This window comes from Meles meles, chromosome 2 (assembly GCF_922984935.1).
Source record: "Meles meles chromosome 2, mMelMel3.1 paternal haplotype, whole genome shotgun sequence".
In the NCBI taxonomy this organism is placed as follows: domain Eukaryota; kingdom Metazoa; phylum Chordata; class Mammalia; order Carnivora; family Mustelidae; genus Meles; species Meles meles.
In genome coordinates this window covers 53,160,486-53,186,336 of record NC_060067.1, presented here as the reverse complement: position 1 = coordinate 53,186,336, position 25,851 = coordinate 53,160,486, and the positions used below count along the sequence as shown (strand labels likewise).

The 25,851-nt window shown below is 40.5% G+C and overlaps 1 protein-coding gene across 6 annotated transcripts in view; it reads right to left on the bottom strand.

Moving 5' to 3' along the window:
• The window catches only part of KCNIP4 (potassium voltage-gated channel interacting protein 4), a 1,210,542-nt gene that overhangs the window by 144,476 nt on the left and 1,040,215 nt on the right, over window positions 1-25,851 (bottom strand). Inside the window, exon 2 of one of the 6 annotated variants that reach the window (XM_045998522.1) lies at window positions 22,944-23,045. The exons of the other annotated variants lie outside the window; for them this stretch is intronic. Within the exon in view, the coding sequence (XP_045854478.1) occupies window positions 22,944-23,045 (102 nt within the window). The remainder of the gene's footprint in view (window positions 1-22,943; window positions 23,046-25,851) is intronic. 6 annotated transcript variants of the gene reach the window in all.

Genomic DNA, 25,851 nt, shown 5'->3' with positions numbered 1-25,851 from the left:
TACCCGCAATTTTAATAAGCTTCTCACTCTACTTTGGGAGCAGTTGGGGCTGGGAAAGAAGGGTTACAAACTAAAAGAAGCCCGTGAGTCACAGCAATAAAACCTAACATTTGACAGTTGGCACCTTGTAGCAAACAAAATTATTTTCACTATCATTATTATAGATAAACCTCATGATTACCCTACATGCAAATATTGTCACCCTGTTTTTATGGTTGAGGGAATCAGTGTTGGAATAAATGTAGCTTACAAAGGACATAGAGACAAGAAGCTATGAGTGATGACCTAAACCTAAATGTACTGACTCTAAAGTCTAGAAGTGACAGCTGATTGCCCTAGAAGGGAGGAGGGAAAATAAAGTTGAAAAGGCACATGAGTATTTTATAGCAAATAATAATAACAAAGTATTCAATGGCCAACTTTTGATCTGGGTCATTAGGAACAAGCTTTGTTCTTTTTACTTTGTTTCAGAAGATAATATGCAGGTGATGCATTTTTAAAATGTTAATTTTAAAATTAAAATTTTTAATTGTAAAATTTAAATTGTAAAATTCTATTGTAAAAGATTAAACATATGGAAGTTGCGTAATTTGTTGTTTATTTATTTAGATATAACTGATATATAACATTATACTAGTTTTAGCCATATGACCTAATGATTCGATTTTTGCATATTTTGCATAATGATCACCACAATAAGCCTAGGTAACATTCATTAACAAATATTAACCAGATGGATAGAAATTTTACTTACATAAAGTCTAATGTTTGATTCACAAGATGTTACTGGTCTATGTGTCGCTTTAGCAAGTAGACAGTAAAGAACTGGAATTAATTATGCAAAGAATTAAGAAGAGTTTGGGTAAGTTCTGTAATAAATTTTTGGTGTCATATTGGGGGATATTTTGGGGCTAATATCAGGGATGCCAGTAAATATTTTGCACAAAACGTTTACCTGTCATGGCCATATTTAAGGTTTATTTATTTAAGTAATCTCTACTCCCAGTGTGGGGCTCAAACTCAAAACCCCAAGATCAAGAGTCAGATGCTCTTCTGACTGAGCTAGCCAGGCATCCCTGTCATGTCTATATTAAAAACAGAGCATCAGGAAAACAGAGCAGTAATCTAGGTTACATTTTTTTTTGTAGGTTTCAGCTAGTTTCTTGCTTCAGAGAAAACCAAATTGCTTAGCACAAATGTCAGTTGGGCATTTACCTGTGACTAGAATAAGTCAGCATGGCTTTCTGTGACTTAGTTCTGCTGGATGTCCAATGCCACGAAGATGAGTATAAAATTTAACCTGATATTATAATATAGAATGACTCTGGACATAAAATGAACAGGTACATGTGATTTGGACACAGTGAACAATCATAATATTGTTGTTATTTGTAGTAATATTAGTATTAATTATAGTGACATCAAATGCCACTCTTAAAATAAGAAGAGAAGTGCCTGGGAGCTCACATTCTAGCAAATTATTCAGTTGTTCCAACCAAATTTTTTTCTCCTGGATCTGTTTCTCAATTCTGATACTGGATGATGTGTTTGACCTCCCTAAGCCTCAATTTTTAAAATCTACAAACTGGGAATAATACTCATAACAATTTCATAAAGTTGTTCTGAGAAATTGTTTGAATTATAAACTGACATACAGTAATTAATAAAGGGCAGCAATTATGATTATTAATAACTATTGCACACTTACTAGTGAGGCTTTGTTCTAGAATCTTTAGGTTTGAGGGCTCTGTTATTATACTTGAGTTTGAATCCATTTGCTGACTCTCATTGGCTCTGTGAGCTTGGGCAAGGAACTTAGTCTCTCTATGTCTCAGTTTCTTCATCCATAAAGGGGGATAATAATAGGACTTACTGCAAAGGCTTGTTGAGAGGTTGAAATGAAATAATGGTTAAAAGGCATTTAAAACAGATCTTTTATACTCTCCTTTGGTGTGGACAAAGGAATAAGGACCACTTTTTGGAATGGAATTTGAAACAATAATCTGGTTTTACAGCCTATCATTTCCTCCCACACACTGTATGACATCATATCTTGGACAGTTTGATACTCTCTGAACAAAGGCTGCATTGTTAACTTTAATCATTTTGTTTGCACCATCTCCATCTACATTTATTCTCTTTGAGGCTTATCTCAATGAGGACAGGGCTTTGCAGAGGACAAGTCTCCTCAGACTTACATTCAGCATGCATAGTTGTCTATTATCTGCTCTGATTGCTCTATATATCACTGACCTGATTGAATATCTGTCATTTCTTCTATGATGTGAACATCTGGGGACAAGAGAGCTATCTCAATTATCTTATTACCACCAATCCCTACCATGGTTCTGGATACTAGGGACAGTTCATCATTCATTCATTCATTCAATTATTTATTGAGTGCCTATTACAAGCCAGGCACTGTTCAAGGCATTGTGGACACTGGGATGAGCAACAACAACAACAAAATCTTTGCTCACATAAACCTCAATTCTAGTGGAAGAGTCACTAATTGAACATCTAAGTGGAGTTGTCAGCTGACCGGATGGATATATGGGTCTGGAGTTGAGAATCATGGTCTGGGCTAAAGATTTAAATGGCAGAGTTATTGTATATAAATCATACGTAAGACCCTGAAATTCAATGATATCACTAAGGGAGTAAATGCCAACAGAGAAAAGTAATTCTATCTCTTACCAAATGAATGATAACTACAGAAAAAATGGAATAATTCATGTAAAGGCTTTGCATAGCATATGGTTCATCCTAGGAATCTACCTGCATACTCTTTGCTATTATGATGATGATTTTTGCTGTTGACCCTTCCAACATCTGCTCACCTAAAGTAGTCATTGATTTTTGCACTGTCATTGAGATAAATTAAATGTGATTGTATTACCTCCAGGAACACTCCCTGGATAATATGCCTACCTTCAGGCAGATTCAGAGAACACTACAATGTACCATGGAATTGTTTTTCTACCCAAAGTCTCAAAATCTTTTCTGAAAGGTGAATAAGTTTCTCTGCCTGCTTATCCCCAGAACCTGTCTTCTTGTTGTTGTTGTTTGCTTATCCCCAGAACCTGTCTTGTTGTCGTTGTTGTTGTTGTTGTTCTTCTTCTTCTTTTTTTTTTTTCCTGGAAGCTTGGGAACAAATACGGGCCAATGTTTCTGTAAAGAACTTGTGTCTCTCACACTTGCTGCTTTACATCCCCCGGCAAGAAGGCGATTTGAAAGTATGAAAGTTAAACTTTATCCTGCAATCTAAGCAGATAAGGTAGCAACACTCTGTATTTTACAGACCTCGTAGAGTGTAAAATTGAGTCTGCTTGAAATGTTAGGCTCCCATTTCAGTTTTTAAAGGAAACCAGCAGAAACTGGCATTGGCTGGATTCATATTTAGCCCAAATATTACTTCGTAGCTCAATGCTAATGGAAAATAGTTATTTATGACTCCTTTTAGAAACTGCATGAGTGACCAATCATAAAATTATTAGTAAAAGAAAAAATAGAGAAGGAATTTGTTTATCTAAATTTCTCTGTAACTGAAGTATTTTTCATTCTACCCCTCTGGGCAAATTAACAATAAGAATTCAGTAGAAAAACCATGTGTGAGGCAAAGATTTCATCATATAAGTAACCTGGGAAAAAAAGATACACCAGTTAAAAACAAAGCTTGTTTCAAGAATGACTTGTGTCCTTCAGACACTTTAAGCTATCTTATCTAAAATAAAACTATCATCTTAACCTACTTTCATGACCTTCTCTGCTCCTTATCTTGCTTTAATGCTACTATTATCTTTTTAGTAGAATCGCTTTGTCCCCTTTCTATCTTAATTTTTTTTTTCTCCATATCCTTGCCAACACATGCAATTTCTTGGGTTTTGATTAACAGGTGGAAGGTGAGATCTCATTGTGGTTTTGATTTGCATTTCCCTGATGATTAGTGATGTTAAGAATCTTTTTATGTCTGTTGGTTCTCTGTCTTCTTTGGAAAAATATCTATTTCGGTCCTCTGTCCATTTTTAAATTGGATTGTTTGGTGTTTGTTTTGTTTTGTTTTGGGTGTTGAGTTGTCAAGTTCTTTTGGGTATTAACCCCTTATTGGATAGATCATTTGCAAATATCTTCCCCCATTCAGAAAGTTGGCTTTTTGTGTTGTTAATGGCTTCCTTCACTGTGCAAAACCTTTTTAATTTTGATGTGGCCCCAGTAGTTTATTTTTGCTTTTCTTTTGCTTAAGGAGATGTATCTAGAAAAAATGTTCCTAATGCTGATGTCAGGGCATCAGCCATAGGCTTTCTATTCTGGGGTTTCTATTCTGTTTCATTGACTCAATGTCTACTTTTGTGCCAGTACCATACTCTTTTGATTACTACAATTTTGTGGTATATCTTAAATTCTGGAACTGTGATACCTCCAGCTTTTCTTTGTCTCAAGGTTACTTGGCTATTCAGGATCTTTTGTGGTTCCATACAAATTTTAGGATTTTTTGCTCTAGTTTTGTGAAAAATGCTCTTGATATTTTGATAGGCATTACATTGAAACTCTAGATCACTTTGGGTAATATAGGCATTTAACAACATTAATCATTCCAATCCATGAGCATCATCTTCTATCACTATCGCCTTATATTTAGGCATTTCTTTTTTTTTTTTTTAATCTCGTAAGCAGAGAAGTCCAGTGATGAAGTTTCACTCTCACATTATGCTGTTTAAGATAAAAGTTCTGTTTTAACAGTTAGTAATTGGGAGATCTTGGGTTAGTGATTTAATTTCTTTGCTTAGCCTCTCATCTAAGTGAGGATTATCATTTTGCCTTCCTCACTGGTTTGCAGTAAATGTTTGCAATAATTCTGTAGGCTTAGAATAATCTTGTTCTCCATAAAAGTTAACTGTTGATATTGTGTCACATAGACTTTTTAAACAGTTTCCCAACTGATTTTCCTCTTGTTTTTTTCTCCCTCAACAATTTACTTGCTTTCTGACATTTTAAAATTTATTTTTAGTCATTTTCTCACTCTCAGTCTTTGTTGGTTCCTTGATAGAAACCAATACCCAACCAGTTTTTGCCAATTGTTTTGATACTCTGTATCTTGTCTTTAAATGTTGCTCTTGATCCTTTGCCAGTTTTTTCCCTGGCTTCAAGTTCACTATCAACCCTTCCAAGCTGGACTTGTGTTCAACTCCCTTGACTATTGGCTAGCTCTAAACATCTGAAAACCCAATTAAAAAAAAAAAAAAAGAATCACTTCCATTTTGATGCAGAAATCCCACTTCTGGGTATCTATCAAAAAAAAAAAAAAGGTTTAAAGAGGACATTGAAGCAATATCTGAACCTCCATATTTATTGCAGTTTTATTCACAATAGCCAAGAAATGAAAACAAGCTGAGTGCCCATCAATGGCTGAAAGGATAAAGAAGATGTAGTATAAAGATACAATAATATTATTCAGCCAGAGAAAGTAGAGAAATCCTGCCATTTGTAATAATAGCACATGGGCATTTTGTTAAGTGAGATAAGCCAGACAGAAAAAGACAAATACTATATGATATCATTTTTATGTGAAATCTTAAACACAAAAAGTCAAAATTTAGAAACGCAGAGTTGAGAAGTGGTTGCCTGCAGAGTTTGGCGGTGGAGAAAGCAGGGAGAGTTTGGTCAGAGGGTACAAACTTTCAGCTAAAAGATGAATAGTGTTTGAACATCCAATGTAAAACATGGTGACTATATTTAATAACACCTATTATGCAACTGACATTTCCTAAGAGAGTCCCATCCAAAAGCAAAACCAGACAAACAAGAATGACATATATGTGAGGTGATGTATGTGTTAATTGAATGGCAGGGGGTGGGGGGGTGGAGAGTCTGTTCACAACTATACAACTACCAAATCATCATGTTGTACACTTTCAGTATTTTACAATTTTATGTATCAATTATAAGTCAATAAAGCTGAAATAAAAAAAATAAATAAGAGACTTGGATGATTCCTCACTGACTCCTTTTATCAGTAAAGTCCAGCCTTGTGTTGGTAGTAAGAACCTTCAGACTCCAGTCCCAGCTTACCTCGCCGGGTGACATCCCTTCCCTACTTCTCACTCCTCCAGACTTTTAAGCTTCATCTTTTCAACTACCTAGAACTTTCTTCCTGCTATTTCTCCTTCTAGTGAAATGACTCTTCTCCAAAGGGCCCCGAAGAAATATTACCTGTTTGTGAAATGCTCTTAGGTGGGATTCATTTCCTTTTCTAGTTGTGATCATCATTGTTCTCATAGAATAACAGCATCAGCGGCCAACATTTATTGGCCACTGCTCTAATCAGTTCACATGCTTATTTACTCCTTTGAGACCGTATATGGAATATATACCATTATTATTTCCACCTTTCAGATGAAGAAATTAGAGTTCAGAAGGAGTAAACAACTCGCTTAAGTTTTCTATAGCTGGTTAGTTGGTCACAGAACCAGAATTCAAACCAAATAGACTAGGCCCAGAGTTATCACCCTTAACTTCCTAACACTCTTTTCTCTTATTGCCTCTCACAGGATTTTCCTGTATTCATTGTGATGTATAGACATCTGAGTGATGTCTATACATATTTGTTTATTTCAGTATAATGTCAGCCTTCAGAGGAAGTGATTTATGTGTTCCCCTGTTCTGAAGCTATTCGTTTTCAAATAATTAGTGCTTTATAAATGTCTGCCATATTGAAATGAAATCCACTCAACCTGCTAACATGTGAGAGCTCTCCTGGCACCCCTGTATCTGTCTTTCTTAGACTCAGCTTCATTCTGGTTTAACAAAGATTCTGATGGTCCTGGACCAGGAAAACAAAAAAATGCTCAACATGCCCTTTGTCACTAAATACTTATGTGACTTTGGATAAGCCACTTAATCTCTCCATTTTTAAGTTTACTCTTAATGGAGAGTATAACCCTCATGATCTGTCATTCTCTCAGGAGTTTTATGAGGATTAAATGAGATAATCAGGATAAAGAATTTTAAAAACTATAAAAGTCCATATAAAAATCAGGGACAAATATCCAATTAGTTAAACACAGAGTTTACAGCAAATAAATGGTAGTGCTGACTGGTATGCAATTTGAGTTGAGTGTTGACATTCTAACTTTTCCCACTTTCTGCTTCCCATGGTTAATGAAGTGACAAAAAAGGAGGAAATTTTATGTTAGCTTTGAAACATCTACCATTTTTCATTGCCAGGAATAAGAGGTGCCATTTCATTGGCTCCTGCAATCCTAGATTTGGAAAAAGAATTTAAGAAGCAGTCCATGCTTCTTATTTGTTGTGAGACAGAGGTCCAGAGAGGGGGAAATAACTCAACCAAGGGGATACCACTGAAAGACACCCCCCCCACCATCGCCAACTAATTAACTGCTCCTTTGTTATGTAAAGAGTACCCCTGCCTGCAAAGATCCTTCCCCCAGGGTTGAATTCAATGTAACTGCTTCCCCCAGGGTTGAATTCAATGTAACTGCTCTTTTGCCTTTCTGTAACTGCCTGGCTTTTAGGATGTAACTAACTAACTGCTCTTTTGCTTTTCTGTAACCGCTTGGCTCCCTCAATACAATGTTAGTTGGTAACTTCATAATAGCTGTTTCTTAGCAAGATAGGGCACTCCCTGCAAACAGCTTTCTCGTAAGATATGGCCTAATACCTGACCACATAGGCAGGGGGCCGCATAGTCACGTTAGTCACATAGGCAGGGGGCTGCATAGTCACGTAGACAGGATACTTTTCTGCTGAATCACAAGGCCTAACTTCCCCTCTTTGTTTCCCTTTCCCTCCTTTTTCTTTGCGCGCGCGGATCTCCCAAAGCCAATCCGTAAACACCAAGTATGCCTTTTTCAAATGTTCAAATTGTCAGCCAATCAGCTCCGTCTCATCCAAAACTTGTTTGTACCTGTCTATAAAAACCCTGCACCACTCCAGCCTGGGGTGCTCAGCTAGCAGGAGCTGCTGACCACCCGCAGGCGCCCGCGCTGCAATAAAGAACCTCTTGCTGTTTGCATCCTGTGGCAGTGTTGAATTCTTGGGTAAGGGGATCCGCGGGTCTTTCATTTGGAGGTCCCACCGAGATCATCGGACTCCTGCCCAGGGATCCAACCGACTCCCACCGGGAGGTAAGCTGGCCAGCATTTAAAATTTAATAACTGTGTTCTTGTCTCCCGTCTCGTGTTCTCGTTTGTCCTCCGTCCTGCCTATACGCCTGTATAGGATTGTACAACAGCGCGTTGTTGCTTTGTATTTTGGGCAGCTTGAGAAGGAGTTGACGAACTCGGACTTCTCCCCTGCCACCCTGGGGGACGCCCCAGGGATTAAAGGGGCCCGCTTTTTTGGGGCCCCACAAGTATCCGAGGGATACATTTGTTTGTCCGCCACAGGGGAGCCTCTTGGTTCCCCTGGGCAGGTTTTGTCCACCACAGGGAGACCTCGAGGCTCCCTTGGGTCGGTTGAATTTGTACTTTCGGTTTTGTACCGGAATCGCGCAGTGTCCCTCTTGTTAATTGTTTTGTGTGTCTTGCTTATTGTCCTTGGTGTTTTCTTTGACTCTAAAATGGGGCAAACAATTACTATCCCCTTAAGTCTCAACTTAGGACACTGGAGAGATGTCCAAATTCGAGCCAACAATCTGTCAGTGGAAATCAAAAGAAGAAAATGGCAGACCCTTTATACTTCAGAATGGCCCACCCTCAATGTTGGGTGGCCCAAAGACGGAACCTTTAATATTAATGTTATTTTACAGGTCAAGGAGCGAGTCTTCGACCAGGGACCCCAAGGCCATCTGGACCAAGTACCTTATATCGTAGTCTGGGAAAGCCTGGTTAATGATCCTCCTCCTTGGGTCTCTCCCTTCACCCACCCAAAGCCTAAACCCCTTCTAGACACTACTCCTCCCCCAGCACCCTCCGCTCCCCCTGCTCCACACCCTATCCCAGTCCCTACCGACCCTCCCAAACCTTCTTCCTCTTCTAATCTTTATCCTATAATCCCTACAGACCCTCCCAAACCTTCTTCTTCCTCTAATAACGATCCCTCCTCTCCGAGGTGTCCAAAACCACAGAAGGTCCTTCCTCCTGAAGACTCCCCCTTAATAGATCTCCTAACCGAAGAACCTCCCCCTTATCATCCACCTCCTCCTGTACAGGCACTAAATTCTACAGGGGAGCCAGATCACCCCCCTGAAGGAGACGACCCCTTGCCATCCCCAATCGCGGGAAGACTTAGAGGTCGCCGGGAACTAACACAGGAGGGGACTTCCAAGCTCTTTCCCTTGCGCCAAGGAAGAGAGCCAGGGAACCTCCAATACTGGCCCTTCTCAGCCTCCGACTTATACAATTGGAAGTCCCATAACCCTTCCTTTTCGCAGGACCCCATAGCCCTAACCGCCTTAATTGAATCCATTCTAGTCACGCATCAGCCTACTTGGGATGACTGCCAACAGCTCTTGCAGGCTCTCCTCACCACCGAGGAGAGACAAAAGGTTTTCCTGGAAGCCAGAAAGAACGTCTTAGGAGACGACGGAAGGCCCACACAACTCCCTAATGTGATAGATGCTACCTTCCCTTTGACCCGCCCTGACTGGGATTTCAATACGGCTGGAGGTAGGGCCCACCTACACCTTTACCGCCAGTTACTCATAGCAGGTCTCCATAATGCGGGGCGCCGCCCCACTAATTTGGCTCAGGTAAGACAGGTGACTCAGGGAGCAGAGGAATCTCCAACCGCTTTTCTAGAAAGGCTTAAGGAAGCTTATCGCAGGTATACGCCTTTTGACCCAGATAGTAATGAACAGAGAGGAAATGTTTCAATGGCATTCATTTGGCAGTCAGCACCAGATATCAGAAATAAACTGCAGCGTTTAGAAAGTCTACAAGATTTCTCTTTACAAGATTTATTAAAGGAGGCAGAAAAGATTTTTAATAAAAGAGAAACTCAGGAAGAAAAGGAGGAACGACTTAAGAGGTTGCAGGAAGAGAGAGAGGAAAAACTAAAGAAGGAAGCTGAAGAAAGGGAAGAGAAGCGAGAACGTAAACGAAACAAGGAACTTAGTAAAATCTTGGCCGCCGTAGTGCAAGGCAGCCAGGGCTTAGAGGTAGGGAAGCCAGACAGGGAGGGAGACTTAAGGAGGCCTCAGATAGACCGAGACCAATGTGCCTATCGCAAAGAAAGAGGACTTTGGGCCAAGAACTGCCTGAAGAATCCCCAGCGCCTTAGAGGAAATGCTAAGCAAGTTACAAGACTTATGGCTTTAGACGAAGACTAGGGGCGTCAGGGTCAGGAGCCCCCCCTGAACCCCGGGTAACCCTAACCGTTGGGGGGCAACCAGTCACCTTCCTAGTAGATACAGGGGCTCAACACTCTGTTCTAACCAAGAGCCCTGGACCATTAAGTGACCGAATGGCATGGGTTCAAGGAGCAACAGGAGGAAAGCAATATAGATGGACTACGGAAAGAAAAGTACATCTGGCTTCAGGTAAAGTTTCTCATTCGTTCCTTCATGTGCCTAACTGCCCCTACCCACTCCTGGGGAGAGATTTATTAACCAAGCTCAAGGCCCAAATCCATTTTGAGCCACAAGGGGCCACTGTGACTGGCCCCAATGGGACTCCTCTACACATCCTCACCCTACAGTTAGAGGAAGAATATAGACTACATGAGGAGCCCCCTCAACCTCAGAGAGACATAGAATCCTGGCTTACGTCTTACCCGAATGCCTGGGCGGAAACAGGAGGAATGGGATTAGCTATTCAGCAGCCCCCTATTCACATACATTTAAAGGCAACCACCATTCCTGTCAATGTTAAGCAGTACCCCATGTCCAATGAGGCCTACCAGGGCATCAAACCGCACATACGGCGGTTACTAGACCAGGGCATTTTGACCCCATGCCGGTCTCCCTGGAACACTCCTCTGTTACCTGTCAAGAAACCTGGTACCAATGATTACCGACCGGTTCAGGACCTCAGAGAGATCAATAAGAGGGTAGAGGACATCCACCCTACGGTGCCCAACCCTTACAACTTACTTAGCACCCTGCCTCCAACCCACTCCTGGTATACAGTCCTAGATCTCAAAGATGCTTTCTTCTGTTTGAGACTGAGTCCTCAGAGTCAGCCCCTCTTCGCCTTTGAATGGAGGGATCCGGATTTGGGAATATCAGGTCAGTTAACCTGAACACGGCTACCACAGGGGTTTAAGAATAGCCCAACGCTGTTCGACGAAGCTCTTCACCAGGACCTAGCCGACTTCCGGGTAAGACATCCCTCTCTAATCCTGCTCCAATATGTCGATGACATCCTATTAGCAGCTACCAATAAAGAGGACTGCCAAACAGGTACTGGGGATCTCCTACAGGCCCTAGGCCAATTGGGATATAGGGCATCCGCAAAGAAAGCCCAAATTTGCCAGACTAAAGTCACCTACTTGGGCTAAGAGTTATATAATGGCCAACGATGGCTGACGGCTGCAAGGAAAGAGACTATATCTGGCATTCCCGCACCTCAAAACCACAGGCAACTGCGGGAATTTCTAGGAACGGCAGGTTTTTGTAGACTATGGATCCCGGGGTTTGCAGAAATAGTGGCTCCTCTGTACCCCTTAACTAAACAAGGTACTCCCTTTGTCTGGACTGAACAACAGCAGCAGGCGTTTGACCATATCAAACGAGCACTCCTTAAATCTCCAGCACTAGGCCTGCCAGACATAACAAAACCCTTCGACCTCTTTATTGATGAGAAACAAGGATTTGCTAAGGGGGTCCTAACTCAAAGACTTGGGCCTTGGAGGCGCCCTATTGCCTACCTCTCCAAAAAGTTGGACCCCGTGGCGGCGGGCTGGCCACCATGTCTAAAAATGATAGCAGCAATCGCGGTCCTCATCAAAGACGCAACTAAACTGACTTTAGGACAGCCCCTAACCATCCTGGCTCCACATACAGTGGAATCTTTAATCCGCCAACCACCGGACCGCTGGCTGTCTAACGCCCGCCTGACTCATTATCAGTCCCTCCTCCTGGACACAGACAGGATCCAGTTCGGACCTGTAGTGACTCTTAACCCCGCAACCTTATTGCCTACTCTTGGAAAGGCACCATTGCATGACTGTCACCAAATCCTTGCTGAAATGCATGGGACACGGCCCGACCTTGACGCAACGGCCAAACAGGCAGCTTTGGGGCCCCAGCTATTAACTGTCACCATACTCACTGGGACGGAAGGGATAGATGGGACACCCATTTGGAATTATGAGGAGGCCGACTTGGACTTCATACAGAAGTTAGGGGCTGATTACAACTCAGCCCTGAACCGATGGGAATACCAGGGAAAAGCCATAATGCCCATAAAAATGGCAAAAAAATTAATAAATCATCTTCACCAGTTGACTCATTTAAGTGCAAGTAAAATGAAGACCCTAATGGATAGGGCAGATCTAAAAGACTTTATCCCCAAAAGAAACTTCCTTCTTCATCAAGCGGCCGCTAATTGCAAAGCCTGTGCTCAAGTTAATCCTGGAAAGACTGTTATTGGACCAGGGGTCCGGGTACGTGGTCATCGACCTGGCACACATTGGGAGGTTGACTTTACCGAGATTAAACCTGGCATGTATAGATATAAATATCTTTTAGTTTTTTTAGATACCTTTTCAGGATGGGTAGAAGCCTTTCCTACCAAAAAGGAAACTGCCAACATAGTGGCCAAGAAATTGTTGGAAGAAATTTTCCCAAGGTATGGAATGCCCGAGGTACTGGGGTCTGACAACGGGCCTGCCTTTGTCTCCCAGGTAAGTCAGTCAGTGGCCAAGCTTCTGGGGATTGATTGGAGACTACATTGTGCTTATAGACCCCAGAGTTCAGGACAGGTAGAAAGAATGAATAGAACCATTAAGGAGACTTTAACTAAATTACTGCTTGAAACTGGCTCTAAAGACTGGATATTGCTCCTACCTCTAGCACTCTATCGGGCCAGGAACACCCCAGGCCCGCATGGCCTAACTCCCTTTGAAATTCTCTATGGCGCTCCGCCCCCTGCTGTCACATTCTTTGCGCCAGATATCTCTGCTCATTCCCCCTCCCCCTCTATACAGGCCCATCTGCAAGCCTTGCAGCTGGTACAACAAGAGGTCGTGCTACAAAATAGAAGGGGGTTAGATCTACTGTTCCTAAAAGAAGGAGGACTGTGCGCAGCCTTAAAGGAGGAATGCTGTTTTTATGCTGACCAAACTGGGGTGGTTAGGGAGACAATGGATAAACTTCAAGAGAGATTAGCCCAAAGGAGAAGGGATTTTGAATCCCAGCAAGGCTGGTTTGAAGGCTGGTTCAATCGATCACCTTGGTTCACAACTTTATTGTCCACCCTCATGGGACCCCTTATTATTCTATTATTGATTTTATCATTTGGCGCTTGCATCCTAAGTAAACTCATCCAGTTCATGAAAGACCACTTGTCGGTAATTCAGACCATGGTACTGACACAGCAATACCAACTCCTTAAACAAACAGGGTCCCGGACTAGCTCAATGCAAGGGCAGGACATGCAAGAACAGGACGAATGGATATAAGATTCTATCCATGATCAAGAAAGAGGGGGGAAATGAAAGACCCCCGTCACCAACTAATTAACTGCTCCTTTGTTATGTAAAGAGTACTCCTGCCTGCAAAGACCCTTCCCCCAGGGTTGAATTCAATGTAACTGCTTCCCCCAGGGTTGAATTCAATGTAACTGCTCTTTTGCCTTTCTGTAACTGCCTGGCTTTTAGGATGTAACTAACTAACTGCTCTTTTGCTTTTCTGTAACCGCTTGGCTCCCTCAATACAATGTTAGTTGGTAACTTCATAATAGCTGTTTCTTAGCAAGATAGGGCACTCCCTGCAAACAGCTTTCTCGTAAGATATGGCCTAATACCTGACCACATAGGCAGGGGGCCGCATAGTCACGTTAGTCACATAGGCAGGGGGCTGCATAGTCACGTAGACAGGATACTTTTCTGCTGAATCACAAGGCCTAACTTCCCCTCTTTGTTTCCCTTTCCCGCCTTTTTCTTTGCGCGCGCGGATCTCCCAAAGCCAATCCGTAAACACCAAGTATGCCTTTTTCAAATGTTCAAATTGTCAGCCAATCAGCTTCGTCTCATCCAAAACTTGTTTGTACCTGTCTATAAAAACCCTGCACCACTCCAGCCTGGGGTGCTCAGCTAGCAGGAGCTGCTGACCACCCGCAGGCGCCCGTGCTGCAATAAAGAACCTCTTGCTGTTTGCATCCTGTGGCAGTGTTGAATTCTTGGGTAAGGGGATCCGCGGGTCTTTCACCACCATTTCCCTGGACAACTGGGCTGCATAAGTCTTGTTCTATGTTGAGCAGGTAAGTGGGAAAAACCTCTAAAACCAATCAAAAAACTGAACATCTGGAGAGCTGGTGAAGTACAGATTCTGAAGCTCAATTTCTGGTTCATCCTTTTCCCCAGATTCTACACCTCTTACTAATAATACGATTCTCAGTCCTTATTTTCCTATTCTGTAAAATGGGAATAATAAAGGGAATCTATCTTATAGAGCTATTTTAAGATATAATGAGTTAAACTGTGCAAAGCAGTTAGAACTGAATCAGCCACATATTAAGTACTAGATGCTTGTTAAATAAATAAAAACAACATCTGAGTATTTGAATGTAATATTTTTAGGGCTCATACATTTTTAGGGCTCATACATATATAATGAATTTAAAGGACCTTGTTCTCTGCTTGCAAAGTAAGTTCATAAAACTTCATGAGTTACACTTCTGTTCCTCCAAAGATTGTCCTCTTTGGAGGACATCCATATAGATGCCCAGGACAGTATTTTTACTTAAAGTCACTAAATAGTTAGCATGAGGTTAAGTAATTCTCAGAAGGTTAAACATTTTTAAAAATTTCCTGGAGTTTACTATTGTGTTATTTGGCAACGTATTAGCAGTTTAAGTCGCTTTTTGAAAACAAATCTTCCAACAGCCAAGTGCTGAAACTTCTCTTCCCAGACAGAGTTTTGAAACTTTCTATGATCAATATGCTACCAGGAAAAACAAAACACACTGAAATATTTGCTGTATTTGATACCAAAAATCTGAAGTGAAAGTTAGGAAATTATGTTTTGCAATTATACAAGACAGTATACTGCTGGGTTAGGAGTCTTCTAGCCCCACAATTATTTCATCACATTTGTTCTCCCGTGTTTGCTCAAATCAACAACAAAAGCCACTAGAATGAATCTTTCATTTAGTGAATCAATTATTTTGATTGAATGGGGCTCTCAGATTTACTGGGAAGATATTATGAAACAAATTGAAATAAAAATATGTGTATAACTACAAACGCACATAAAATCAAGTGTTTAGTATTTTATCTTTTGCATTAGTTCCTGATTATTATCTAGTAAGTAATCTTTTGGTCACCATAATGTCCTTTGAATAAACAGAGAAAATGATTACTTTATAAAAACATAGTTGGGGCATAGAGAGACACAGAGAATTACTCAGTTATTTAATAAGTAGACATAAAGATATAGTGACAGACTTGACAGCATTTTCATTTTAAAGAAAAAGTATTTAAGCTCACTTAGATTATAGTAGCTAGCAATTTCTTTAAAAAATATTTTATTTATTCATTTGAGAGAGAGATCACACAAGCAGGCAGAGTGGCAGGAAACGGGAGAGGAAGAAGCAGGCTCCCCGCCAAGCAAGGAGCCTGATGTGGGACTCAATCCCAGGAACCTGGGATCATGACCTGAATGGAAGGCAGCCGCTCAACCAATTGAGCCACCAAGGCGCCCCACTAGCGATTTCTTGATACTAAGCCATTCATAAAAAAGCTAGTTAAATTTCTTGATCCTAAAATTATCTACTCAATATCAACATACATTTATAAACCAGTTGTCAGCCTATTCTGGAACTAGGAACAAATCTACCAAGAAGAGCAGTGTGACTGACTCTGAGAATTACTCAGAATTACTGGTCCTGTAGATCTCCAACCCCTGGCTTTCAAAATATATGAAGCCAGAAAATATCTTCAGTTTGCCCCCAGAGTCACTCTCTGTCCTTCTACATACTGTTCTAGGGCTGGTGGACTGGCCTCTATGGATATTATCTCAACTCCTTGCTCTGTGCCCATGGGAAGAACCAACAGATCAGAGAGGAAGAAGAGAGAGGTCATGGTATTTATTTTGGGGATCCCTCCTGACTGAAGATTGGGTTGTAGTGGCTGCTTTCCTCTTCCAAGGGCCAGTATCCCTATTGTGAAACCCCCTCTGATAGTTATAGGTATAGCAATGGCTTTCTTCCTCTCTGGTAACGATGAGTATAGAAATGATAACTTCACTCTACTAGCTTTGGGTGTTTTTTTGTTTGTTAGTTTGTTTTTTTTTAAAAGATTTTATTTATTTATTTGATAGACAAAGATCACAAGTAGGCAGAGAGGCAGGCGGGGGGAGGTGGGGAAGCAGGCTCCCTGCTGAGCAGAGAGTTCAACGCAGGGCTCAATTCCAGGACCTTGGGATCATGATCTGAGCTGAAGGCGGAGGCTTTAACCCACTGAGCACCCAGGTGCCCCTAGCTTTGGGTGTTTCACCAGCCTTGTAGGGTCTAGAATCTCTGCTCATATTTTTGCAAACAATCCCTTCATTAAACTCTCCCTGATAGCCCTATTTAAGTGTGCCTTGTGTTTCCTGCCAGAATGCTGACTGATACCAACTTACAGAATTTCAGTGTTGCAAAGTACTGAACTGGAGTCTAGTTCTCATCCTAGATTTTTAAAATAGCCCTGCTATTTTGAGAAAATCCTTTCCTTTCTATAGACCTCAGTTTTCTCACTTATAAAATAGGCTATATGCCATAAAATAGGCTATTGTTGTTGTTGTTACAATAGGCTAAATACTTAAAACGTTTAAAATAAGATGAACTTTTGCTTAGATAGAAATTCCCCTTCACTCTCTCCTTGAAATTTTCCAGTAAGAGTTTTTCTATTGATATGACAGTCCTATATCTTGGAGTCATTCGATAAGTGCATTTGTATCATTGGGCACGGAGAATTTTGGGTGTGGGTTTATTCCAAATTCTCAGTTTTAGATTCTGCACAAATCATTAGAACCTTTTCAGGACATAGTTATCTCAATTGTGAAGTGGGGGTTAAGGCCTACCTTCCTTCATGCAGAGTGTCACAGCTAAAGCTTTCCCACATTTCCTTCTAATTTGAAGACTTGTGATTCAAAGTATGAAAGAGAACTACAATTATACACCCTAAAGGGGCTTCCTTAATCGATATCAGAGGTGGTCAGTACAGCTCAGCTTGATGAAGTGATGAAGATAGAAGGTTCTACAGTCACAATTCCAGCTCTGTTAATTGGCAAAATTGTCTAACTTCTCTGTGCCTCAGTTTCCTCAGCCATTATACGGGGAAGATAATACACCTGCCTCAGAAGCTGACTGGGACTCTCAACTGAGACAATAACCTGTCATACTTTCACACTCATGACGTTTCATGTACTAAATACTTTGTATGAATTATCTTGTTTTTATCCCACAACCACCCATTTGTCTGATGATCCCAATGGTCTTTCTTTTTGTACCATGAATAAGCTATGCTCCTTCCCTCCTTAGAGCCTTTGCTCTTGCAGTGTCCTCTTCCTTGAAACTTTCTCTCCAGACTCTCATGCCATGGACCTCCTCTTGTTTTTGGGTCTCAAAAGTCACTTCATGAATGATGCTTTCCCTCATCCAGACAGAATAGCTTTTCCACCTGCATTTAGTTTCCATTACTTTGCCACAGGTTGAGTTACTTTATAATACACATCACCTTCCAAGATTGTCTGTTTTCGTGTTTATCATCTTTCTTCCCATATAAACTCAATGAAGACAGTGAACTAATATGTCTTAATCCTCCACTATAAAACCAATGCCTAGATTCATGTGAACAACACATGGTTTCCCCAAAAAATAAAGTGAATAAATGATGAAATAAGGAGACTTAGTGTCCAGATCATTTAATTAAATAACTCCAAGCATGTTGTTAGTAGGAAGCACAACAGGAATTCAAATGCATGCCAGGATGACATTAAAGCCCACCCTGGCTTCATCTGTCTCTTTTGGCAGTTCTTGGGAGGGATAATGAGGGTCTGAGCAAGAGCCATCACACAAGACAGTAGTAAATATAAAAGCTATTTCAGAGAGAAAATTGACCAGAATTTAGTGGCCAGTAAGATAGTGGGTGGGAAGCATAAAATAAAAGGAAGTTATTTTTGTTGTTGTTTTTAATTTCAGCAAGTGGACAGCTTCCAATGGGTGATCTGAGAAAGTCAGAGAGTGTGACTGAGTGAAGGTGACCAGGCTCTTATATCTGGTTGTTCTCTTCTCTGCATCTAGGGTCAGGTGCTCAAAGAGCAGTGGGCAATAGGCTACACAGGGCACAGGGGTCCAGACTTAAAAGGTAATCCTTAACTCACATCCCAGGTGTCCCCAGCCATTTCTCATTCTTGTTGGGGTCTTTTAGGGTCAGAAGGAAGACATTTGAATCATGTCTGTTACTCCCATTCTACCGGAGGCCACTGCATAGATCTGTTATGTTTGTTGTTCCCCAACTTCCAGGGCACTTAGAATTTGATATTTACCTGACACTCTCAAATCTCATAGTTAAGAGGTGTGCTTGAACCCAAAAAGGTTGAGACTTGTTATTTTTCCTTTTGTTAAAGATGAGTTATATGTTTGATTTTTCAAAAATTTAATACTGCTGTAAGAATGTCTCGTGTAGAAACTCTTGGCCATGTGCTACTTCTTTTAATGCTTTCATTTGAAGCACAAACAGCAAAAGAAATAATTTCAAGTCTACATTTAACAAATGACTATAAACTGTGCATAATTTCCAAATATTGAGGATATTAAATCTATGTAACAAAAAAAAACCTCAAGAAGCAATATACCTGATGTGTTTAAATATTTAAAAGGCCAACTCAAAAAAATAATTTTCTAAAATACTTGAGGAAGCTTACATTCACATAATTTAAAGTTTTCATCCAATAATTCCAAATCTGGGAGAGAAATAATCTAAAAGGCATACACAGATGTATACACAGAAATGTTTATCCCAGTGCTATTTATATTATGGGATGAAAATGGAAAAGGGGGAAAAGGTAAATATTCAAAAGACAGGAAATGTGGTCAAATACAGTATACTGTCGCTTTACAATGCAATAATATGTTGTAATTAAAAGTTCCATTTACATTTTTAACAACAAAGTTAGTGCATATGAAAGTATGCCATGTAAGAAAGGGATAAAAATTTGGTATAGTTGTGATCATTAATGCACACACATTGATGGAAAAAGATGTTACTTATTTGTAGTTACTTCAAGGTAGAGGAGAATACCAGGATTAGGAATGTGTTGTATGGGGTGTGTGTGTGTGTGTGTGTGTGTGTGTGTGTGATTTCTTAACTTTTTTTTTAAGCTTTCTAAATTTACTGTCATGAAGAGGAGTGACTTTGGTGAATAAACCACTTGCCCTCCCAGCTCTGAAGGAGAAGGAGGGGGAGGAGACGGAAAGCTGTCCTGTGGAGGAAGGAGCAGGTGCTGCAGATTCCACTCTCAAGCATGGAACTAGGACCAATATGCTTGGAAGTTAAAAAGGAGGCTGATTTGGGCCCAGCCTGAGGAAGAATGCTCTGTAAAGCTGGCTAACACCGAATGGGTTAGCCTGATGAAGCGCAGCAGCTTGCTGGTGATGACAGAGGAGTCTGTCTGGAAACCAGATGTGAGGTGAGGCAACGAGTCTTCCTAGGTTCTCTTCAAACTCTCTAGTGCTCTGACTAGAAATTCAAGCACTCCCTAACTCAGCAGGAGTTTTGGCCTTTCTGTAGGAAATAATTTTTCCTTTTGTTATTTGCATGATATAGAAAAATCCCACATTCCTTCCCTGAGGAATGAAGAGCTCTTTCTTACCTTCGTGGAAAAGAGAATGGAATTTAGAATGAGTATTGGCCCTTCATTAACTACCTTTTGGCCCCTTAATCTTTGAAGGTGCATGGGATGTGGTGGAGAATATTCCTCAGCCACTGTGCCACTCATTCAAGCCTAGAACTGGCTCTGTCAGGCCGAACCTCACCACAGGGTTCTCTGTGGTCCAGCATGCAGACATTTGGTGGCCAAACTTTTCCTCTGGTGGCCTAGGGTCTTCTGCCCCTCTGGGCACCTGACTGTAACCATCTGTCTTGTGTTCTCATAACATTTTTTTCAGTCCTGTGCCCAACTGCATGGGGCCTAATCATGGATAGGGACCCACAAATAACAGGCTTCTGATACAGTGGTAGAATTAATGTGTTTTCCTATCCAAGCAATCTATTTCCACCTGCTGGGGTATTCTCGTACCAGGTGGCTAGTGGGGAAAGTGTGGCTAGTGGGAGGGGAGCTATATTTGCAGAACTTTTGGGCTCATAGTCTAAGTCTAGCATCAGTTCAGTATCAGCCAATTTATGAAATCACATTTTTATAAAAATGTCAGTTTTAAGGATTATTCTGCTCATTTTTAGTATCTTTTATTATTACTATTTCCCTTCAAGAAAGATCCTGGTTTTCCCCCTCACAATTAGTTGAAAATTTCATTGCATCCTCCATGACCATTTATTTGGGGTCTGACATTACCAAGGATTGGTGCAGGAAGAGTGCTAATAGGACTTGGCAATTTTGTTCTTCCCAAGTGAATATAAGAATCCATTTTAAAGTTATATTTTACCTGTCTACTGTGTACAAATGACTATGTTTTCAGTGAATATCTGGTAAATTGGCAATTTTGACTCCAACTTGAAAGGAGGAAAGCAATGGCTCTAATAACCAACATTTGCTGACAAATAGTGGCAATAAAAATGTCTACTGCTTCAATATTGGGGATGATTGAAGCTGGGGCATCATTCTGGGATTATGGGCTCTTAGGTTGCTGATGACACATCGTGTTTTTGTTTGTAAGACAGTGTGTGTGTGGTGTGTGCAATGAGTGGAAAAAATTGAAGCAACGGATCTCAACAATAATTTAAATTTTTATCCATCAGATTGTCACCAATAAAAGTAATTTTGTTCTGTGCCCTCTCCCTACAGAATGTTCCAGTAGGATAGAAACTTTTTAAAGCTCTTTTATTTACTGCTATATCTCCCCAAATGAGAATAGGAACTGATACGTAATACATACGGTGTACTGGCATGTAATACATTTATGGTGACTGAATAAGTGAATTAATTAAATCTTATTATTATGATATATTATGTCTAACAAATGCACTGAAGTAAGTTACTATTTTATCCCAGGACTTTGATTGGATGTATCAGGTTGTTTGAGGTACTTTCTATAGTTTCCCCATTTACATTGTGGAGATTGGTGAAATTTCATTCATTCATACATTTTTTGTATCACTGAGACCATCAGTTCCTATAAGATGGTGAGGCAGAATATAAAAAGAGTTGGTGAAGCCATGGGTTAGAGCCCCATACATAGAATGTGTTAGTGAGATTCTTCATATGTTGTTTCATCACTGCCCAAGAACAACACCTTCTCTGTCTGATTCTAACAGTTGTTTGATGTTTGAAAAAACTGTATATGAAAGAATGTAAACAGGGGATGCCTGGGTGGCTCAGTCAGTTAAGCCTCTGCCTTCAGCTCAGGTCATGACCCCAGTGTCCTGGGACTGAGTCCTGTGTAGGGCTCCCTGCTCAGCGGGGAGTCTGCTTCTCCCTCTCCCTCTGTGTTCAATCTCTCTCTCTCTCAAATAAATAAATAAAGTCTCAAAAAGAAAAAAGAGGGTAAACAAAAGACAAATGTAAATATTTGTTATAAATTATATGTAGCATCATTATGAAATAAATAAAGTCTTGTCCTTTAGATACCCTCTACCTTCTACTTCTCAAGATTGTCACAAAATTGGAGAGAAAGAGAAGGTGGAGAGAGTGAAGGTTAGTCTTCTGTGTCAACTTGGCCAAGCTAGGCACCCAGTTATTTCAACCAACACTAATCTCAAAGTTGCTGTCAAGGTATTCTGCAGATCTGGTTAACATCTACCAATAATCGACTCTAAGAAAAGGAGATGACCCTAGATAATGTGTGTGGACCTCATCCCACACTGAACAGCCAGGCAAAAACTGAGATTTCCTGGGGAAGAAGGAATTCTGTATCAAGACTGAAGTCTCCCATATTGCCCGAGTTTCCAGCCTGCAAGCCTGCCCTAAGGATTTCAGACATGCCACCCCCCACAGTCATGGGAACCAATTCCTAAAAATAAATACCTTTATACATGTTTGTGTGTATATGCATATGTGTGCATATTTACACACATATGTATGTGTCTATGCATGTATATGTGTGTATGAATGTAGATATTGGTGGTGTTTTCCTAGAGAACCCTGACTGATACAGAGAGGGAGTGAGCAAAGGAAAAAAAAAAAAAACTATTTGTGTAAATGGTTTCCATTTTGTAGTAGCTTTTCTAACCTAGTGATTCTTCTGAACTTTGGGGGTATCTGAGAGGTGTGTGCCAAATGCATGGATGAGTCAGAAAATCTACAAGGTGATGCAGGGTGAAGTGTGTAGTAGCTCCGCTAACCAGTTAGGCCATGGAAATCCCAAGGCTACTCTCACCTCTCAGATCAAACAGAAATTTCCCAAAGTTTTGAAGTCCAGGCTCTCGTAACTAACACTGTGCCATCAGCCTGCCAGATGGGAAGGGCCTCAAAATCGCACAAAAGTTCCCCTGGGCATTTGGGTACACTAGAGTACATCAATAGACTTGGTTTTGCATAATATAACATATTGATTTTTTTCCCCTTTAGAAGCAGAGAACCAGAGTGCATGCAGACCTAAAGGAACAAAACAAACAAATGGTGGGGAGTTGGTGGGAGAAAAAAAAAACAAAAACAAACTTGCTTTGAACAGCAGGAGACGACGTTTTGGCAGCTGAGCAGGGCAAGAGCTTCATGAGCCGCTCTTTAATGCTGCGCTTGGTGCTGTTCTGAGCGTAGAGGAAACCTAGAACATATGCGATGGGTTCTGTTAATGCTATCTGCGGAAAGAAACGGGCATGCCACATGGCTTATCACAGGAAGCTGGGCAGGCAGGGGACAGATGCAGACATCTGCTAAGCAGGCAATCACAGGCAGTAGGTTGGGACCCCAGAAGGAAAAAAAAAAGGAAATAATCCCCCCCCCATTTTTCTCATTGTTTAGGTTTTCCTTTCAAAACTTTCCATATGTTGTATTTAATCATACGGTGCATTAGCTAGTGGAAATAGAATTTCGAGTGTCTTTTTGAGCAGTTAAAGTAAAATTTTGTGGCTTTTTTTGGCCTGAGGTTGGGAAGATCACTGAAAGAATTAACGGGATTGAACTGTCTATATTCAAACCAGAGTTGGGGCCCATGTGACAATTTTCTGTTCTTGTTGCTCCCCGTCTTTGATTACAGAGGTGATAGACGCCCTGAGTAAATCATTCACACTGCAATCACCTGTTAGTACTTTTGCCTTCCCTGAAAGTGAGACAGTAGATGCCCTTGATATTCAGCCTCATTAACACAAGTGGATATGCCCAAAGATGCAACTTGGCTTTTTTTCACATGTGCATATTAATGGACAGAATTATTCAAGCAAAGTAATTCCAGAAGAAGCAAGGCGTGTTCACAAAATGTTAACCCAGGGATAGATGGAGTTGTATATGTGACTTCAGATGGTTGCGGACCAGTCAAGGAAAATCAATAGCACTTGGGTGGGCAAGTTAGTGAAAAAAAAAAAAAAAAGCTTGGAACAACTATTGGTGTCAAGAGCAACAACTGTCCAACTCATCATTAACTTGTCCACTCAGTGCCCAGAGCCCAAATTTGTATGTTGATATATAAATACAATATAGTCCCCCTCCAAATTAGTTCAGAAGTTGTTGAATATAAGGCAATAATAAGAGAATCAATTTAAATCTAGGTTAGACCATCTTCTATCTTTATAATATGGGCCTGGCAATGCATCCTGTGTTGTTTTCTACTTTATAATTCCTACCTTGGACTTACAAAGAGTTCTGACCCCAAGGCTACTAATCTATTTCCTTCTGGGGATGTTCCACCACATCATCAGTGTGCACTGGGTAAAAACCTGATAGATCTTTTGTGTGGGGGAGGACAGAGAACTAGTAGATACATAAATCAAATCATATCATTTCTCTTCTTAAAATCTCTCTATATCAGAACATTTCATCCCAAAGCAACAGAATACACATTCTTCTCTAGTGCACATGGAACATTCTCCAGAATAGATCACATCCTGGGTCACAAATCAGGTCTCAACTGATATCAAAAGATTAGGATCATTCCCTGTATGTTTTCAGACCACAACGCTCTGAAGCTAGAACTCAATTACAAGAGGAAAGCTGGAAAGAACCCAAATACATGGAGACTAAACAGCATCCTTCTAAAGAATGAATGGGTCAACCAGGAAATTAAAGAAGAATTGAAAAAATTCATGGAAACAAATGATAATGAAAACACAACGGTTCAAAATCTGTGAGACACAGCAAAGGCAGTCCTGAGAGGAAAATATATAGCGGTACAAGCCTTTCTCAAGAAACAAGAAAGGTCTCAAGTATACAACCTAAACTTACACTTAAAGGAACTGAAGAAAGAAACCCTAAACCCAGCAGGAGAAGAGAAATCATAAAGATCAGAGCAGAAATCAATGAAATAGAAACAAAAAAATACAATAGAAAAAAATCAATGAAACTAGGAGCTGGTTCTTTGAAAGAATCAATAAGATTGATAAACCCCTGGCCAGACTTATCAAAAAGGAAAGAGAAAGGACCCAAATAAATAAAATCATGAATGAAAGAGGAGAGATCACAACTAACACCAAAGAAATACAGACAATTATAAGAACATACTATGAACAACTCTACGCCAACAAATTTGACAATCTGGAAGAAATGGATGCATTCCTAGAGACATATAAACTACCACAACTGAACCAGGAAGAAATAGAAAACCTGAACAGGCCCATAACCAGTAAGGAGATCGAAACAGTCATCAAAAATCTCCAAACAAAAGCCCAGGGCCAGATGGCTTCCCAGGGGAATTCTACCAAACATTTAAAGAAGAACTAATTCCTATTCTCCTGAAAATGTTCCAAAAAATAGAAATGGAAGGAAAACTTCCAAACTCATTTTATGAGGCCAGCATCACCTTGATCCCAAAGCCAGACAAGGATCCCACCAAAAAAGAGAACTACAGACCAATATCCTTGATGAACACAGACGCAAAAATTCTCACCAAAATACTAGCCAATAGGATTCAATAGTACATTAAAAGGATTCTTCACCACGATCAAGTGGGATTTATTCCAGGGCTGCAAGGTTGGTACAACATCCGCAAATCAATCAACGTGATACAACACATTAATAAAAGAAAGAACAAGAACCATATGATACTCTCAATAGATGCTGAAAAAGCATTTGACAAAGTACAGCATCCCTTCCTGATCAAAACTCTTCAAAGTATAGGGATAGAGGGCACATACCTCAATATTATCAAAGCTATCTATGAAAAACCCACTGCAAATATCATTCTCAATGGAGAAAAACTGAAAGCTTTTCCGCTAAGGTCAGGAACACGGCAGGGATGTCCATTATCACCACTGCTATTCAACATAGTACTAGAAGTCCTAGCCTCAGCAATCAGACAACAAAAAGAAATTAAAGGCATCCAAATAGGCAAAGAAGAAGTCAAACTATCACTCTTCGCAGATGATATGATACTATATGTGGAAAACCCAAAAGACTCCACTCCAAAACTGCTAGAACTT